General features: G+C 52.3%; 1 protein-coding gene across 2 annotated transcripts in view; it reads left to right on the plus strand.

Moving 5' to 3' along the window:
• The window catches only part of LOC147221812 (growth/differentiation factor 11-like), a 20,338-nt gene extending 3,576 nt beyond the window's left edge, over positions 1 to 16,762 (plus strand). The window contains exons 2-3 of one of the 2 annotated variants that reach the window (XM_086168316.1): positions 11,941 to 12,314; positions 14,617 to 16,762. In XM_086168316.1, the coding sequence (XP_086024442.1) occupies positions 11,941 to 12,314; positions 14,617 to 14,997 (755 nt within the window). In that variant the 3' untranslated portion in view covers positions 14,998 to 16,762. The remainder of the gene's footprint in view (positions 1 to 11,940; positions 12,315 to 14,616) is intronic. The other variant, XM_086168317.1, reaches the window with a different exon arrangement.
• Positions 16,763 to 18,548: the final 1,786 nt, after the last annotated feature.

Consider the following 18,548-nt stretch of genomic DNA (forward strand, 5'->3'; position numbering starts at 1 on the left):
CTCACACACACACTCAAGAGAAAAGTTCTATTGACAAAAAGGGTCACAGAGTTCACAGCTATGTGATATATTGAAGAGGAGACTATTAACCTCATCAGGTCTCTTTCTTTGGCAGCAAAGACGAACCGGTAGTAACTTGAACACTTATCCCCCACCACACATACACACACACACACACACACACACATGCTCACACACACAGATCTACAAACCCCTCCCACAAAAAAACAAGTCTTTTATAGTGTTGACCCTATAAAAGGATCATTTCCTGAAGGTGCAGGAACCATAAAAATTAAGAGGGAGAGCGCTAAAAGGACAGGACGGCCGAAGCCGGACTGTCTTCTACTCGCTGACCAGTGTTTGCTGGAAGTTGAAGACTATGTGAGGTTTTTATAGATTTATTTATGTCACGGGGGTCTGAGTTTGAGGATGACACCCGCTCCCCTGGCGCGGCCGACCGCATCGGTCGAGCGAATCCGAGGGAAAGACAAACTGCGGCGGGCGATTGTTTGGACGACGGGGCGCGACCGGGTTTGTTTAAAAAGAGGTAAAAACTTAAGAAAGGTCAGCGGGGCTGTTGAAATTGCACAACATACTGTCAACTTTGTGGCTAATAAAATTTCAAAGGACCCAAAGTCTATTAATACGGGGACAAAATTTCCCCGGGACCTCAGGAATCTCACTCCCTCCACCCTCCTCCTCCTATTCCCACGCTCCCGTGCAGCAGCCGCAGGACTCTCCGCCGGGCATATGGGAATCTGTCGCATCGCAATTTCATGCGCGCTCGACTGAAAATACGACACGCCGCGTCACCACCGAGCCCAGAAGGGTTTTTTATTCCCCCCTCCGTTCGAGGAGACGGTTCGGGTTACGCGGGACACGCGTGACGTCCCGGCGAGGATCTCGCCGCCTACGACGGAGCATCGCCGCTAACGCCTCGGGTACGGGAGAGGAGGCGGGGGGAGGCGGCGAGCGAGTCCACAGGGAGCAACCAGCAGCCCCGGACTATCCTTAAGGGACAGAAATCATGGAAGGGTTTTATAGGTACACTTAAAAAGACCCGAAACAGATGTTACGTTTCGCTAATAAAGGAAATAATTACTTCACAACAGTAATTAAGCTCTGTGTAGTGACATGAGCGAGGAGGAGGAGGAGGAGGAGGAGGAGGAGGAGGAGGGAAAAGATAAAATGGAGATCATTGAGGGGATTATTGTTGATGGATGCGTTCAGGCTCTGTGTGGTCGGCGAGCAGGAACTCCGGATCAGTTTATGGAAGAGTCCATTAAATCCCGGAGGCGTTTAAGGGAAGGAAGTGCTGCGTGGGCACGACGCGTCGGAGGAAGCACAATTAACAACAGATTACCTCCTGATTATCCGCATGAAAATTTAATTCGCTGGCGTTCGGCGGCAAAGCAAAGTATCTTGCCGCTAAATTTATCACCGCAGGAAGTTCATTAGGAAAAAACCCGGTCCAATTATTCTTAAGGGACGAGAGCCAACTTTGATTTATTTCAGGTACGACGGGCATTAATAAAGTCGAGCCAATAAAGCCGGCCATATTATGTTACATAGGCACATTCTCAAGCTGCGTGGGAGAAAGAGGGCGGCCGAACGCATCCAGACCGCTTCCAAAGTGTTGGCTTCTCGCTCCTGCCAGAGACAGAGTTCTCACCGCGATAACGAGGGATACCCGACGGCACGAAAATGTTTCCGAAATGGCGCGGCGGCCGTTTCACCGCCTCGCGGCGTTTTGTCCCTCAAACTCCGGCCGACGTAGGAACCGGCCGGAGGGAACGACCGCAAAAATACGCTCAGCTTTGCTGATCGGACGCTAAAGAAGTCTTTTGTGACTCGGCGGCGAGGGAAACGTCGATGTCGTCTGCAAATAACGGAAAGCGTGCGCCGATACACTCGCCATTTGCTTCGAGCGATCGATTCAATCACCCGATCGATGATTGAATTCTATTTTCAAACAGGAAGGTAGAGCTTTTACTGCAATGACGGCTATTTCCCTTCCCGCGAGGAGCAGCTAGCCGTTGAACTTTTGCTCTTTAGATTCGCGTCTCGACGGTGTCCGTCGCATTCGGACAACGTCGAACAAACCTCCGCGAGGGCGATGAGCTCAAACGCGTATCGAGCGTGACGCCAAACGATTGATCGAATGCAAATTGTTCCAAACAAGGAATCTCTCTGCTCTGAGGCGGTTTGGTAAACCCGGCGTGTTGGCCAGCGTGTTGCTGCAGGAGCTTTTATTTCCCCTTTCTTTTGCGCGTTCGAACGTCGCTGAAGACGTCGTAGGTTTGTGTGATTGATCTTCAGCGACCGATGAGTTTGCAGATGTTGCATATCCTTCACGCTAACGAGGCTTGTCGTGTCAGCGGGCGCCTTTGTTTGTATAAATCGGTGCGGAGAGAAGCTGACCGGCCGTGCGGCGTTTGCGAAGGGCGTGCACGCTGTGCTTACGACACCGAACCCTGACGTATCTTCATGTATTAAGGTCACACCAGTGACAAAGCGGTCAATTTTCAGGAATACCGTCAGCGCGTTTACTCATCTGTCGTCGGCCGACGAATGACGAGACGTCCAGTAATGGCCTCTCCTGTTTGTTCTCTTCCTTCCACGTCGCGTCCGTCGCCCCGACGACCGAAACGTGCCGAAACAAGCTCGATGCCGGATAAGCTTTTGCGGAGAGCGCACGTCGGGGAGGCGGCGCTCGTGAGTTCTGGGATGGCGTGCAGGATTTGTCAGTTTGCGGGGTTTTGAAGCAGAAGTGTCGCTGAGGTAAGCAGATGCTAACAGTGACGGGTTTGAGGCGCAACTCTCAAATCCCTGGATTTCCAAACATCATGTAGGCGCTCATGATCAGCGGTTCTCCGTCCCAGAAGACGAGCTTCCAGCGTCATGTTCTGCCCTGGATTTGGTCTTTTCACGTGCTGCTTCCTTTCAGCTTTCAGTTAATACAGGCACCGCCGGGATTTCTCAGCGGACAATCAAACTTGCTTCGCTTGTGTGTGCGTGCCTGTGCGCGTGTGTGTGTGTGTGCGCGCGCGCGCGTGCATGTGTGTGTGTGTGTGTGTGTGTGTGTGTGGATGCACACAAACAGAAGCGCTGAGACCCCGGCGCGTTTCCTGCTATCCAGCTGTCCACCTTATTGCAGTTCATTGCACGCCGGCTCTTTTGGTCCTCTTTTGGCCCCCGAACGTCCCACGGCACTAAACGCGGCGCTCGCACGTCGGCCTCGCACCGGACACAATGAGCTTTCAGTGGTCCGACGGCACACGGTTAGCGGAGACCCTGTGTGTTTTGTGTTTATGCGCTGTAACATGTTACTGTGTGTTTGTGTGTTCACTGAGCTAGAACAGGGAGCATTAGGAGGTGTCTTTTGTTGCTCCTGGGGGGCTCCTGTGCTCCGTCCTAATAGGAGTCTTGTGCCTGCCCTTGTCCCAGGGGAGGGCTTCTGAATGAGGGGGTCTAACTTCACACTCCCCCCTTCCACGGGCAGCCCGGGCCCGGCCTCCCCCACCGCCCTCTCCCGTCCCCTGGGACCGGCCCGGAGACAAAGAGGGAGCGGGGCTGGCTCGGGATGGGATGTTTGAGAGGGTGCACTGTGGCCCCTGTCTTATTAGAAGGGTCGTGAACGTGTCACGATGATTAATATGCCGAGGTGCGTGGGGATACCCTGGAGTCACATTTATTCAACGCGAAGGCTGCCAAACACACTCTCGCCACAAAATGGCACATTTGCATTTCCCATTAAGGAAAGAAAATATAGATATATATGCAAATGAAAGTCCTATCTAGGTTTATACCATTATGCATTATCCATTAAGACATTAACAATAGATGACCATTTCTCTCCTCGGCCCGTTTCGAGTGCTCATTCTGACCTGATGTGCGGCGGCATATGTTGCGGCCTGCGCGCGCCGCCGTCTTCCCAGTTTACTTTCAAATTATTTTTGAGTGGCCAACGGACGGCGCTGTCAGCGGGCGCCGCGTGGGATGGGTCGGTCAAGTTAGGCACGTTTATCTTTGGCCGGGTTGTCTCGCTCCGCCGCCGCCGCCGCCGTGTGACGGATCACTTATCGGACGATCCCGAGGCGGCGAAGGGGCGCGAGACGCAAAGCTCGTCTTCGTCGCGGTAGAAACCCGCGTGAATTCTCCGTCCGGGCTCTCGTCCGTTTGTTTGTTTTTTGGTTTTTCAAAACGTCCTTTTCAGCGGGCAGAAGGAAAAACGCCGGCGTAGGAACAGGGATCCAAGTTTGTGCCGTATCATATAACAATTAGGCCGTCACACGTGTTACCTATTCATGCCTTAAACGCACCTTAATGTCCCCCCGTCCATCTGTTTCCAGCCATTTTACTGGCTCACGTCTCCCGCAGCATTATTACGTGCGGTTATTAAACGGATTTTTAAATGTCCTTTGGCCGTATTAAAACGGACAGATGGCCTGGTGAATAAAGCCTTATATTCTATATGTCTCCCGTTCCGCGCACGTATAGGAGGGGCCGCGGGCTAACTCTGGGACACAGGTACCCAGGGACTCGGCCAGATGTTTGATAGGCTTACCTGCAGGCCTGCTGTGTGTTGGCAGTAAAAATTCATGTGCTGCATATTTTGCAATTATACCGCAGGGAAATAAGCTGCTGTAATAATGGAGAAGGCTGGAAACATGGGAAAGAAAAGCAAACAAGCCGGTTTCCTCTGGAAAAACACGGCCTCTGTTCATACTTAACTTGACTTTTAGGCGGGAAGTCGAGTCGGGAGGTTTCTCGGCGACGTCGCTTTGCACGTTCGCTCGCTCGCTTTGGGTTTTTCGCGCGAGGAGGGAACTGTGTTTGCTCCAGTAGGTGGTGCCGGACGCAAAAACAAGCCAGCCTCACCGCAGGCCTTACATCGGGGTGTTTAAACCGCCGCGCGACGGAACGAAGAAAAGCGTCGCGAAAAACAAACAGCGCGTTGAAAAACAACACGCGCACGCTCGCGCACGCCGCTCGCGCAGCGACATAATGATGCTACGTCATCTGCGATGGCAGCTGCAGGGAAGGCAGCGCGGTCTCATGAATTGAAGGTCCAATTGTTTTGGGGATATTTACAAGCTAGCCTCGGTGGAAGCCGGTGCCAAGATGCGGGGTGTAATTAAGTGGGGGGCCGGCCTCGTCACAGTTTGCCTCCCGCTCGGGCACTAACGGGATCCATAAAGACGCAAATTGATTTCATCAATGAAGTCATTGTTTGACGTGACGCGGGTCATATTTTGCGCATGTGTGTTTAATAACTGCGGTCCGGCCGGATCGCGGCGTCTCAAATTACCCCCTCCGTCCGGAGGAAGCCCCCTCACCCCCCGCCGCCGCCGCCGCCGGAGAAAGCCGGCCTTCTGGTCCGGAGTTTGGTCGCTCGCCTGGTTCCCCCCCCCCCCCGGTTTCCGGACCGGACCGGGCGAAAGGCCCGGCGCGCGCTGGTCCCCGTCGATTGAAAACAAAAATCAGCGATCGCTAGTAAAGCCGAGGCGAACGGCGCAATGATTCGTTCCCGGTTTTGCGCTGATGAGCAAACACGTTAATTGCCGTGACCTCAGCCACCCGGCAAACGGAACATTGACATATTGTTTGTCCAGCGTGAGACACTGTATAATTTACACTCGCTAATGACCGTCCCTGGACATACGGGCTGAAGGACCACGTCTGTCCCTCCGTTGGCCTTCGTTCAACGTTGGCCGGGACTCTTCTGATGGATAGCGGGTCCGAACCTCGGTGAATTCATATCCCTGAATGCGGGCCCGTAATTCAATTACAACACTTGTTCGGCGTAAAAAAAAAAAACCAGCCCTGTGAGAACAGTGTTCTCTCTTGCTCGATCGAGGTTCGATAAACAGCTCGCGATTGGCCGGAGCCGAACCTCCACCCCGATCAAAACAAAAACAAACTGTGGCCGATTCGGCGCCGCCGCGTCCCACAGATTTCAAATGATCCTCTGGTGAAAAGACGCGTTGTGGAGAAAGACATATTACCATTGCCATAGGGTCGACCTTGACCTTCAAACTCAATCTGGCTATTAGGGGCCGCCCCTCCCCGGCACCCCCGAGATGTAAAGAGGCTGTCGGTTTTGACCCCTGATCCCATTTCTTAACTAGGCTGAGGTGCCAAATAACCTTTTGACCCAGGAAGCGTTTGCGGGTTGCCCCGGCAACCCCGGCTCCGGCGATGATTGACACGTCCGCACGCTTTTTTTTTATCCTCTTTTCGGGGCCGACGGCGCTCCCGCCGCCGCGGGAACGACAGATGACGCGAGTTTATTTTCTTCGATCCGAAGACGTAACGTGTCAGCCGTCCTCCGTGAAAAGGAGAGGATTAGACATCCTATTGTACTTTGTTGCCACATTATTATGCCGGATAGACGCAGAATAAATTTCCCTTAATAAATGAACACTTTACATGGAAATGAATGTATGAATGCAACGGACGGGTGTCATTATATCAGATGGAAGTCTATGTAAATGAACCGCCGCGCAGATCTGACATGTGGTGCAAATTACAGAAACGCCAGAGCCGAGGATCATGACGAGAATAAATCTGCCCGTTTTACCGGATGGCCCCGGCGCTCTTTGGACGCCGCTCTTAATCCGGATCCCAAATTTATCCGCCGGGAGGGCGAGCTTCTTGGAAAAAAAAAAAAAAAAAAAACTTTCATTTTGCTAGTTGTGGGGTCGGAGTAAACCATTTCATTATGACTGACCCAGGGGAATCTGAGGTTCCCATCTGGCCACTGGCCACCATTACTTATCCTTGTTTTAATATGTAAATGTATCTATTTCTTTCCCAACCTTTTATATCGTCTCAAACGTAGGCCAACAGGAATTGTCCAAAACACGGGGGCATGTGGACATATGATAAGCGACGCTCGTCCTGCAAATGACATCCCTCATGCAGATTGCGAGCGCGCCGGAGGTTCACCCAAAACAAAGATGGCTGTTTGCCGGCGATACAAACCCTGTCCGGCTCAGCGCCGGAAATATTATCCCGCCCGTTGTGAAGCCCCTTCGGTCGCACCAGCGCCGTCCGGATCTAATGTACCGCTTTTCGATGAGGGAACGACGCTCCTTTGATTTGTTTCTTTCTGCGCTTCATATTCTGCCGTCCGCCTTTAAATAAACCTGCCAAATATCGCGGCGCAGAAAAACAGCCGGCGGTTTCCGGGAGCTTCAGTGATGAGGACTTTTAGCCTCTGCACAAATCAATCACGCTGGATTTCACGCCACTTTCTCCTCACCAGTAGCCCTCACACTCAAACTCTGGGGTCTTGTAGCACTTTTAGGATTCAGCACAATATGTGGCCAAAAAAATACAAAGATAAATCATAAACCCGTGTCCAAACAGTTCCAGCCAGAATAGATGGAATATCCCTTTCATCATTGCATCGTTCATTTTTTACTTCAATTGATTTCTTTTTACAAGCCTCAGGTTTCATAGGAAACTAATGGAAGATGAGCCAAATATTCTCACTGCAAAACCTGCAAAAACAGACCATCCTCACCCAAATACAACAAGAAAATATCGGTGAGGCTACAGACCGTAGCAATGACAGTGGTCACAACGGCAGCGTTTGCACGGACCGGACCCAACGTGCGCTTTGACGTGCACAGGAGCGCACAGTATCCACAGTCAGGTCACGCCGATGACGTCAACGGAAGGTGCGCCAGCGTTACGGTCGCATCTTTTCTGTCCGCTCTGCTTTCGTTTGGCTTTAAGTCCCGCTTCCATCGAAAAACGGAAACCCAACGCTGCCTTAGCAGGGACACGAATGCTGTTTAGAAGGGAAACCACAGAACCAATAACAGGAATCTGCTCTCTGGACGTCTTTAATTCGTTGCATGTTGATGTGCGATACTTAACCCCCCTGCGCTCCCGCCCTGTTGGTTTTACTGGGACGTCATTGTGCTGACGGACCTCTGCGGTGGCTGGCATTGTTCCTCCCTCCCAACCTCTGCACTCGGTGAGCTCCTCTGAGCTCCTCTGAGCTCAATGTGCCTCCAACCAGCAGGTCACTGGAACCGAGAGGGCGAAGCCTCACCGCCTTTGGCTGTCGTCGGTACTCGTGGCCGAACGAAGGTCGCAGCTCAGCGAAACTCCTGTTCTCCCCTCATCATTTTGGAATACTTGCAAAACAATAATAAGGAGACTCTTTCCGGCTTTCTCATCGCCTTCGTACGGCTTGATGGATTGGCCGTTCGTATTCCGTGTCCGTGGAGGCTCTTCGTCATCTCGGTTGATTCCGGTCAAAATCTTCTTATCGCAGCAACCGGACTTGATTTTCTTCCCCGGTCGGAAGAACCGTCTGTGTTTCCTTTCAGGCAAAGGAGAGCCGTCAGTTGCTCCTCCGCCGCTCCGTCCAGGTGACAGGCGTCAGAAGGTGCCGAGACACCAGAGCTTGGGTGACGTCAAGAAACATTTCACGACCCTTCGTGCTTCTGCTGGCGCAAACTGACGAGCGGCTACTCTCGTTTTTTAGTCTGAAATCAAACTTCGAAAGCGAGTTGCGATCCGACGCGGCAGAACAACTCCGCCATCGGCGGAAGCAGAAACAACCACCGAGTTGTGGCGGATTGTAAAGTTGTGTTACGTTTCCGCCGGTTCACACCAACCTGGGCCGCAGAGCATCTATGAAGGTGTGCGGCTTCCCGTCAGCCGGAGGGTTAGGGTTAGTTATCGCTTGTTAGCGGCTTGTTATCGCCCTCTCGGATCAAGATCCGCAAATCTCTTAATGCACGAGACGAGTGCAGAAAGGTTTTGTGCGCTTCGACACAAAGATCATGATGAGCTTTCAGATTTGTCTTTGCTGCACATTTGTGAGCGCTCGCTGCGAGGCGACACCAGTGTGGCCCGCTAGTTCTCCAAGGAAGAAGAGCAAAGGTCCTCACACGGTCAGACCATCGAACCGAACACTTTGCAAACAAATGGTTAGAGACCCGAGATGAGTGGCGGGCAAACTACGGCCCGCGGGCCACATCCGGCCCGCCAAAGATCAATACAGGATTCATACCTGATGTGAATGATTGATTGAATGATTAGATCAATGAATGTGGGAGCTCAAAAACAAGATTATTTCATTTCATTTGCAAGCAAACGTCAGAGCCTTCAAAACCAAGCTGCTTTTATTTTCAAAGCAAATGTCAGATAATGTTTAGACAAACGTCGGACGAGTCTGTTGTACCGTTAACAAATGCCTTTGTTTATTTTCTATATGTATGGTATGTTGTGGTGACTCGGCCCGTCTGTCAAATTCTAAAATCCCTGAGCCGAAATGTTTGCCCACCTCTGCTCTGGATGCTGCTCTGGATGCTGCTCTGGATGCTGCTCTGGATGCTGCCCTGGATGCTGCTCTCAAGGGATATTTTATTGCAAATGAATGAATGAATGTTAATGAAAAATTGGGATTTTCTCCTCATTTATTTGAACCTAATAACTTTCTTTTTGATGCCAAAGGTGTTGTGTTGTCCTGGTGTCTTGTGGGTTCAACCGAAACATAAAGAAAACTAGTTTCAGCGGGAGACGGGATTGATTTTGGATATTTTGGACCTTCAGTCATACACACACACACACACACACACACACACACACACCTGGCTGACAGCTAAGCTCTGTATTGTGATCTTTGGGTAGGTGCAGTGGGTTCCACTGAAGCAGGAGAGGACAGATCATCTAGATACTGTAAATATCGTGTGTGTCGTAGCTTACTGTTTCAGTCATCGCTCAGATGTAGCCGTGCGAAGAGGCGGCGGCGTCACATGGCTCTCCAGCTCGCCCTTCAGCTTCGACAGGACGGGGCTTCTTTCTGGCCGTTCTGATAGCGAAGAGGAACAAAATGACACAGGAGATGTGATTCGTAACATTTTCTGGTATTTGCATCCCTGCTGCACCCTGGGATTGTTTTTTAGCTGCAGCGCAGTGACGGCAGCGTCGTCTGACACCCGTCCCTCCGACACAGCGGCCCGAGACGGACGGTCAACCTGCCGTCCTCGCGCGCGAAGCACGCAAAGCACGGGGAACATCTGACCGGATCCGATGACGAACTCACGGAGATTATTTTTACCAACCGATCCCATTCTGTCCTGGTGGCAGCAATGCAGATGCAATAAGCGGTATGATGCGCTTTCCAGAAGTAGGATATGGCTGCTCCTTCAGGCTCAGTCATATGACATGAGAACACACACACACACACACACACACACACACACACACACACACACACACTATCAGCAAGTTCACCACTGGCTTGGATTGAACCACTTCATGGCAAAAAGATAATAGAATCCTTCTTGTCGTCCCGCTGCGGGCGAAACATCCCCCGCTAATTTCAGTGATCTCGGTGGCGTGCGTCCTCGCTACTGTTGTGGGCTCAGCATCCAGGTTGTCACAGTAACTATACCGATAGAACTGTCAGAGAATGATTTCCCATGACGGTGAGACGTGACCAGAAGCCGGGCGCCGCAGGGCTGAGGACAACGTATTCTTAAGGATCGTATTTTCCTGTTGTTTTGGTGTCAAAGTGGACAAATGACGAGAAGCGCGTGTCAGCAGGTAAACCGATGAGTCGAGTCTGGGAGAAGCTGTTTGAGCTGAGCTTTCTACGGGAAGCGAGATGGTTTTGCATCCTGGGCTTCTTTACTCGCACGAGACACACACTCGCACAAAAGGCAACCGCTAAATTACTAAACAATCGGTTTCCGGCGGCTCGATCCAATGCTTCTCCGGAGTGCGGCGGTCAGTCCTCGTCTTTGAAAAACGCCACCGAAATTGTGTTTGTTAGGGTTTACATCGTTATTGTCCTGAATGACGTGTCGCTTCAATGAAGATCCATCTCCTTGTGATTTTTATGGCATCGTTTTTGTCGGTGAGCTAGAAATGTGCTCGTCTGTGAGTCCTTCAACACCGTAAAAGACGCTCCGCGGTCGCAAACCTCCATCAGACATCAGTAAATACACACTCGGACGATCGGACCGAGCGCGCAGACTCAACTTCTTCTTCTTGTGAAGAAGTGAGAAGCACTTTTCTGTCCAAGCCGGTGATCACACACACACACACACACACACACGCACACGCACACGGCGTGGAGAAAAACAGTCGTGAATCGTTGTCACGTCGCCGATGACAAACTAGTTTTCTGACCTGAGTTTGAGCGTCCAGATCGCTTCGGACGAGACGAGACGCGACGCGGCGAGCGTCTGTGCGTCGGAAGGCTTCTCCAGGAACCCGTCTGAGGTAAATCTTCAAACTGACCTCCTGATTTAGGTCACAGCTCTGACCTCTGACCGACAGAACTGTGTTTATCGTGGCTTATCTGCGAGCTCGTCAATCCAGCAAGTGGACGCAGCTGCAGATAAAGACCGCGGACGGTCAGAGCCGCGTCCCGAAACAACCCGCCTTCTGTTTCTCCCTCGCGTCAAACTCTCTGCCCGGGAACTTTTAACATTTTGATGGCGTCTCGAGTCTTTTGTTTGGAGCGCTTGTCGACCGGCGTGACGATAGTTGCTGCGCCGCTCGGCCTCGAACCCTCTGGAGGGTCTCCTTCCTCTGGTTTCCGTCGGTCGACGTGTCCGGCGTCTTTCTCTGCTGTCGTCTCGTGTCGTTCGTGCAGGTTTTGACATTTCTGTCGCAAATGCTGTATTTTTTTTTTTTTTTTTTTGTGCCGCACGCTGGAATTTTCTAGAACAAAAAAAGCTCGGCGGCGCACAGGAAGCAAAGTGTTTTTATTATTCCCAAAATAGCAAAAGCCGTTAGTTCGATATGAAACGCGCGGATGTTGTTGCCGCTCGGAGAAGCCGGCCCGAGCGGGGAAACCCAAAACAAAGGGCGGCGTCGATCCGCACGCGAATACTGACCGAGAAATGTACGCGCGGGATTTCATGAACATACACGTCTAAGTGGCTTCTTCTGTCTCGACAGCGGAGCCGCTGGTGCAGGTGAACGGGAAGCCCAGCTGCTGCTTCTTCAAGTTCAGCCCCAAACTCATGTTCACCAAGGTGCTGAAGGCCCAGCTGTGGGTGTACCTGCGCCCGCTGCAACAGACCTCCACCGTCTACCTGCAGATCCTCCGGCTCAAGCCGGTCACGGAGCAGGGCAGCCGCCACATCCGCATCCGCTCCCTGAAGATAGACCTCAACTCCAGGGTCGGCCACTGGCAAAGCATTGACTTTAAGCACGTGTTGCAGAACTGGTTCAAACAGCCGCACACCAACTGGGGGATCGACATCAACGCGTTTGACGAGAGCGGCAACGACCTGGCCGTGACCTCGCTGCGACCCGGGGAGGAGGGGCTGGTAAGGAAACCTCAGACCCGTCCCTGGGGCGGGGCTCGGTCCCGGAGCCACGCGCGCGAGCCGAGGCCGGTCGAGCCGCGACGGTCGCCCGGAAACTCCTTAAAAAGAGGTCATTCGCGGTTTTAGATTCATTCCGACTCCCCCGAGCGCCGCAAGAAGAATCCAGGCTTCGCTCCGCGTGTTTACAGGCTATTTTCCTCCACGCGCTTCCCTTTGAGGAATCCTGACGTCCGACTCGCGCTCGGTTGGCGACTCGAAGGCCGATCGGAGGGCGGACGTTTGTACGTCTCCATCTCCGGCAGAAGTGTGGATAATGAATCCATGACTCCGTGACTCCATGACTCCTCGCCGCTACTCTGTTTTGATCGAGTCCCGACGGTACGGTTTCGGGCCTCATGGCGCTTTCCGTTAGCACTCGTCGTGGAATCGACGCGAGGAGGAGCCATTCATTCTCAGCTGCGATTTAAAATGTATCGTATGATTTATCGTTGCGGTTGTCTCACTAATCCGTTCCCGGCAGCGACGTGTTGAGAGCAGGGTTTCGTCCTGACGGGCGTCGGCGCCGCTCCTCAAAGCTTCGAAACCCCAGGCCTGCCGGGCCGGGAGCTCTGGGGATCCGTGAGACGGCTTCGCTTCGTCCGCTTTTCAAAGAGTCACTTTCGGATCGGCGAGCGCGTCGGGGCCGGTTTGAAAGCCGACGAGTGTCCGTGCGCAATGATGTGGAGCGATCTTCTCCCTTAAGGAAGACCAAATATTTACCAGCTGGTCATTTGGGTCAGAACTTCACAACACACATCTCTGGTGTCTTCGCCAATAAACGGCTGCCCTCTGAGCACACAGCAGTGTGCGATATTATTCTTGAACCAAAAAAAAAGGGAAGAGATCAAAAACACGGGCCAGTTTACAAAAATAAAACAAAACACAACAAGCAAAGACAAAAAAAAAAAAAAAAGCCCAGCTTCTCCCTCTTCTCCACTGGGTCTTTTTTCCCTGCAACAAAAGGCTTTAAGGCCAAGCTGACATGGTCTCACCCCGATGGCTTTTCAGCTTATTTCCTCTTTTGAATGCGTCACAAAAACTGCGCTGGAGCCCAGCTGGAATCACTGTGGGGAGAGGAAGGCTTTGTAAAACAAACACGATGGAGTCAAATATTTGATCCGCCGGCTTCGCCCGAAGGTCAAGGTCACGGCGGCTTGGAGATGACCTTCTGGAGTTCCAAACGTCCTCCCGCGCTCACCGGAGCACGGCCAGCAACGCCGTTCGGAACGACGAACGCGACCTTCCGCGGCGGCGTTAAAACCGCACGACGCCTGCCGACCTCGTCGTGTTACCGCGCTCTGGCGGCGGCGGGCGATGAAAGTGGAAAGATATTAGTGTGAAGATACGATGAAACATCTCAAATGTTCCTGCCTCCTCGGAGAGAAAAAGCAGCCGCCTCCTATTTTGTTCCCGTCTCGTAGCTGCAAAACCAAAACCGGTGTTAATTAAAATCGGAAGACAAATCTTTCTCACTCTGGATCAAACGTATGTCTTAAATCACGATACGACCAAAATGAAGTATATTAAAGGTTGCGCACCGGATCATACCAATATCACACGCACGAGGAGGGAAAGCGGTGTTTTCTTTCTGCCAGAAGAATTTGTCAGCCTTTATCCAAACTCCTGAATGTGTGCAGGATGTGAGCAGTGTGTCTGAGGAAAGCTCTCCAGAGGGACGCTTTCCTGCAGCGCCAAGGCCGGCGTTCCGTCTTTCGGGCGCCGAACCGGACGAACGGCGCAGGAAGCGCTCGGCTGTCCATCGTCCATTTGACAAAACGCCATTTGGAAGAAAGCCGGACTGCCGGATTAGACGCACAACTGCAGGACCCGCCATTCCTATTCTTATTATTCTTATTCTTATTCTTATTTACTTTTGAGCTTCAGACGTGCCGGAGCTCGACTTCGGGGAAACGAACCGCCGGACGCCCGTCGTCCTCAAACTTCCTCTATCGGGGCCAAAATGCGTCGCGTGACCGTTTGCCGAGAAGCCGAACGGTAGCCGATCTGTTGATACCGGGCGCGACCCCGCATGCGTCGGGGTCGGAGGTCGGACACCGGAGTTCACGGCCGCGGCCCGAACGGTAAAACCACAAAGGGGCGTTTCGGCGTTTCCGAATAGGACAAAACGAAACAAAGGTTTTTAGCGAGGTTGCGTGGCGGAGCGACGCACGGAGGTCACACGGACGGCGAGCGGCCCGCCGCCCGTCGTTCCCTTATAACCACCCCTTTCTCTTCATCCTGACCCTCCTCCCCCTGATTCCAGCAGCCGTTCCTGGAAGTGAAGGTTCTCGAGACGACCAAACGCTCTCGGAGAAACCTGGGCCTGGACTGCGACGAGCACTCCACCGAGTCCCGGTGCTGCCGCTACCCGCTGACCGTGGACTTCGAGGCGTTCGGCTGGGACTGGATCATCGCCCCCAAGCGCTACAAGGCCAACTACTGCTCCGGCCAGTGCGAGTACATGTTCATGCAGAAATACCCACACACTCACCTGGTGCAGCACGCCAACCCCCGAGGCTCGGCGGGGCCCTGCTGCACCCCGACCAAGATGTCCCCCATCAACATGCTCTATTTCAATGACAAGCAGCAGATCATCCACGGCAAAATCCCGGGGATGGTGGTGGATCGATGCGGCTGCTCTTAGAATCCGGGGGCCACGTAACATTCGCGCGCGGTCGCCGCCGCGTCGAAACCACCGGATCCCCACCGGCGCTCTCCCGCCGGCAGCAGAACCCACTCCCTGGCACCAGATTTCAGCCGCAAAAAAAACACGCCACCGGGTTTCTGTTGTTTTTATCGTTTTGTTTGTTTTTTTCCAGCAATTAAATCGATTGAACTGTCAAAAATAAAAATATTTTGAAAAAAGAACTTAAAAAAAAAAGGAAAGAAAAAAAACAAGAAAGAAAAAAAGTTCTAAATGAATATGAATCAAAAAGTGAGCGGTGGAAATACAGTCGGTGATGTATGAGGATGTGTGGAGCAGCTTTAGAAGATGGTCAATGGGACAAAATGATGTTATAGAGTTCGTGTTAGCTTTGTGTTTTGTTTGGTTTTTTTTTTTTTCATTTTCTTTTTTTCAATGGCATCTTTGTGAGACGTCCAGACGAGCGGATCGAGGTCACAGGAGACGTTTACGGTCCGACGGAGAAGCGGTCGAAAGGAGTTTTAGGAAATAGCTTCACCTCGCAGATACACTTAGTTACGGGTGAGTTTGAGACAAAAAGCGAACGCCTTCCGCAATCCGTCGCTTAGGAAAACTCTCAAAACGGAAAGGACGCTAATCGTCGCGCTCAGAAAAGCAGTTAGGATAATCCGGATCTTGTTTACAGACGTTTGGGGACGAGCTCGAGAGACGCCGACGGTTTAGAAAATCCAAAAAACCGAAGCTTCTATTAATGTATAACACCCTTGTGCGACATTCTCCGGCATCCGGCGGCCTCTTCACAGGTACTTTGATCCTTTTTATTTGGACTCTTGCGAAAGTCAAAAACACGGCGGCGACGCCGCCGTCGGAGCGCGTCGACGAAGCCGCGGCGAGCGTAACCTTTTCCGCGCAACGTCGGCGCTAAAGGTCGAGAACGCGAAGGACGGCGGTCGCCCGGACGCTCCGGCCGACGAGGACCTCGAATATTCTCTGTCTTCCGTGTAAAAGAACGAAACAAAGTTTGACTTTTGCTTTGAGCCGACGCTCCGGTTCGTAACCATAGCGAGTATTAACACGTAGAGGAATTCCGAATTTGTGTAAAACAACCCGGCGCTCCTCGGGAAGCTTCGCGGCGTGAGGAGGATGGATGGCGTAGGATCCCGCCGGCGGAGGCGCGCGTGCTCGTACCTGCGGCGGCGTCGACGCGACCGCAAGAAAAGCGGGCGTAAAGGCGGAGTCGCGCCGTCACGCCGTCTTCAGGCCGTCGCGGTCGCCTTTTCTCCCAAAACATGAACGCCGAAGTAACTTTGCATGGAAATAACCGCTTTTACAAATCCCGCCGAGCGACAGGAAGCGAACGGGCTCGCCCTCCGGACGCGACCCCGACCCCCCAGACCGCCGCCTCGGCCGTACGGTCGGTATCGGAACGGCGAGAACGCCGGTAGAGCCGCGACGCGGCGCGGACCGGTTCGCTCGGTCCGTCTTTGTCTCCTGGATGTCCAAGCAAAGATATCCATTTGTTGTAAACGAAAGCACTATGCTGTTGGATAAAGGAAGAGCCTTCTGACATTATATATAAATGATATATGTATATATTAAAAAAGGGGTACAAAGCCTTTTTTTTCGGGGCACTCTACCTTACCAACAATAAATTTTGCACTATGGGATGTTCATGGCGTGAGGAGGTAAAGTGTGGTCGGTGTCTCGCCAAGCACAAGAGAGCTTGTACAGTGTAGCGTTAAAGAGAAACCCAGAAAAAAAGAAACCATCGGAGCTTCCGCTGACCGACCGCACGGATAAACTAGAAAGGTTATCGCTTCGTTTGACGCCGTCACGCTTTCCCGACGCTCGTCTGAAGCGGGGGCCTGTCCATACACTCGCACGCTTCTGTCCAAGCCGGACGTCCGGACGTCCCGGCGGCCTGAAAGGCCTCGCCGCCCGCCTCGGGTCAAAAGTCACGTGTGTCCGGATCGCTGAACATAGAATGCTTTAACTGGAAACAGCCGCCCGCCAACTTTAATCTGTTGCCATTTTTAGAGAGACTTTGTCCTTTCGACTTCAAAAACAAGGTGTCGACACGTTTCGCCTTTGTGTGTATTTTAAGTGAGAACGGGAGGAGTATCCAGGGATTGTTAGCCAAAGTAGAGGATGACATGTCGTGTGCTGTAACTTTTGTTGTGATCGCAGGAATATGCTAGAACATTTCAAAGGGAGGAAGGAGCTGTTCGGGGCAGCGGTCGGAAACGATTCAGCCGGTCAATGGTCTATTTATTAATATGAATTATAATGCATTTCAAAGTCTGTCTACCTCACTTTAGCCTTCTAAACAAATAAAAACCTAGCTTTTTTTTTTTTTTTTTTTTTTTTTTTTTTCTCAATCGTCATTGATTAATCTGTGCAAACATTGTATCCGTAACGCCCCCCCCCCCCCCCCCTTCCGCTCCCGGGAAAGACACCGCAGGGTCCCCGCGCTCTCAGGTTCGGACCGACTGACGGCGGCGGCGGCGACGGCGGCGGCGGCGGCGGCGGCGGCTCTGGTAAAGACGGGATTAGCTGCGCCCACCGCTGTAAAGCTGTTGAGAAGTTGCATTTGGAAATTTAGTGTCTGTTTACTGGCGTGCGTGAGAGTGTTTTCATATAAATATATGAGACTTGGAAAAAAAAAAAGTCTCCGTGTAAATACCTACCCAAATGTTGACATTTATGATGTTTTGGACAGGTTCACCGCTTCTAATGGTTTATCTCACTCCCCTTCATTCCTCTGTTCTTTGTGTAGTTGAAAGAAAAAAATATCACCCCAACTTTGTAGTTTAATGGTTGTGCATATGAATAACTGTTCAATTGTTATTTTTGCCTTTTGTTGTTTATTTACTGTCATTTTTCTTTTGTACAATAAATCATTTATTTAGCTTACGGGACTCCTCGTTCGCTTCTTGCTCGTCCACTTCTTGTCGCGTCGAGGGCGACCGGACCGGACCGGACCGGACCGGACCGGACCGGACCGGACCGGACCCGACCTGACCCGACCGGACCGGACCGACGCCGTGAAGTTGCCACGCCGGCGCCGTGAAACCGGCTTCCGGTCGCCGCGTCTGACATATTAGATGAAGTTGCAGGACGCTGAACTCCAGTGAAAGGACTCCGGCTGATGAAATGCGTCTCCTCAGGAGCGTGGACCAACGGAATGTGCCGTATTTATGGATAAACGCGGCGTTGAGGAATAAATGCGAGCCGAGTCACGAGAAAGAGATCTGGAATCCAGTCATCGGGCGGCAGAAACGTGTCATCTCGTGTTGCCTTTGTATTGAATGTTGGACGGTGTGAAGGTGACGGGCGGTGGACTCCTGGAGCGGGTGGAAGCGGGTAACAAACCTGGCGAAATGGCTCTCCTCTATGAACGTCTGGCACCACAAACGAGCCGGCCGGGATCTCGGTCGGACTCGGAGATATTTACAAGCGCGGGGTTTCTTTTCCGTTCCGCTTCTGGTGTCGGCGTCGTCATCGGCGACCACATCGACGCCGCTTCCGCGACAACGAGGCAGGAACAAAAC

Source organism: Fistularia commersonii, chromosome 21 (genome assembly GCF_037954325.1).
Source record: "Fistularia commersonii isolate RoL2024-O1a breed Wild chromosome 21, RoL_Fcom_v1.0, whole genome shotgun sequence".
Taxonomy (NCBI): Eukaryota; Metazoa; Chordata; class Actinopteri; order Syngnathiformes; family Fistulariidae; genus Fistularia; species Fistularia commersonii.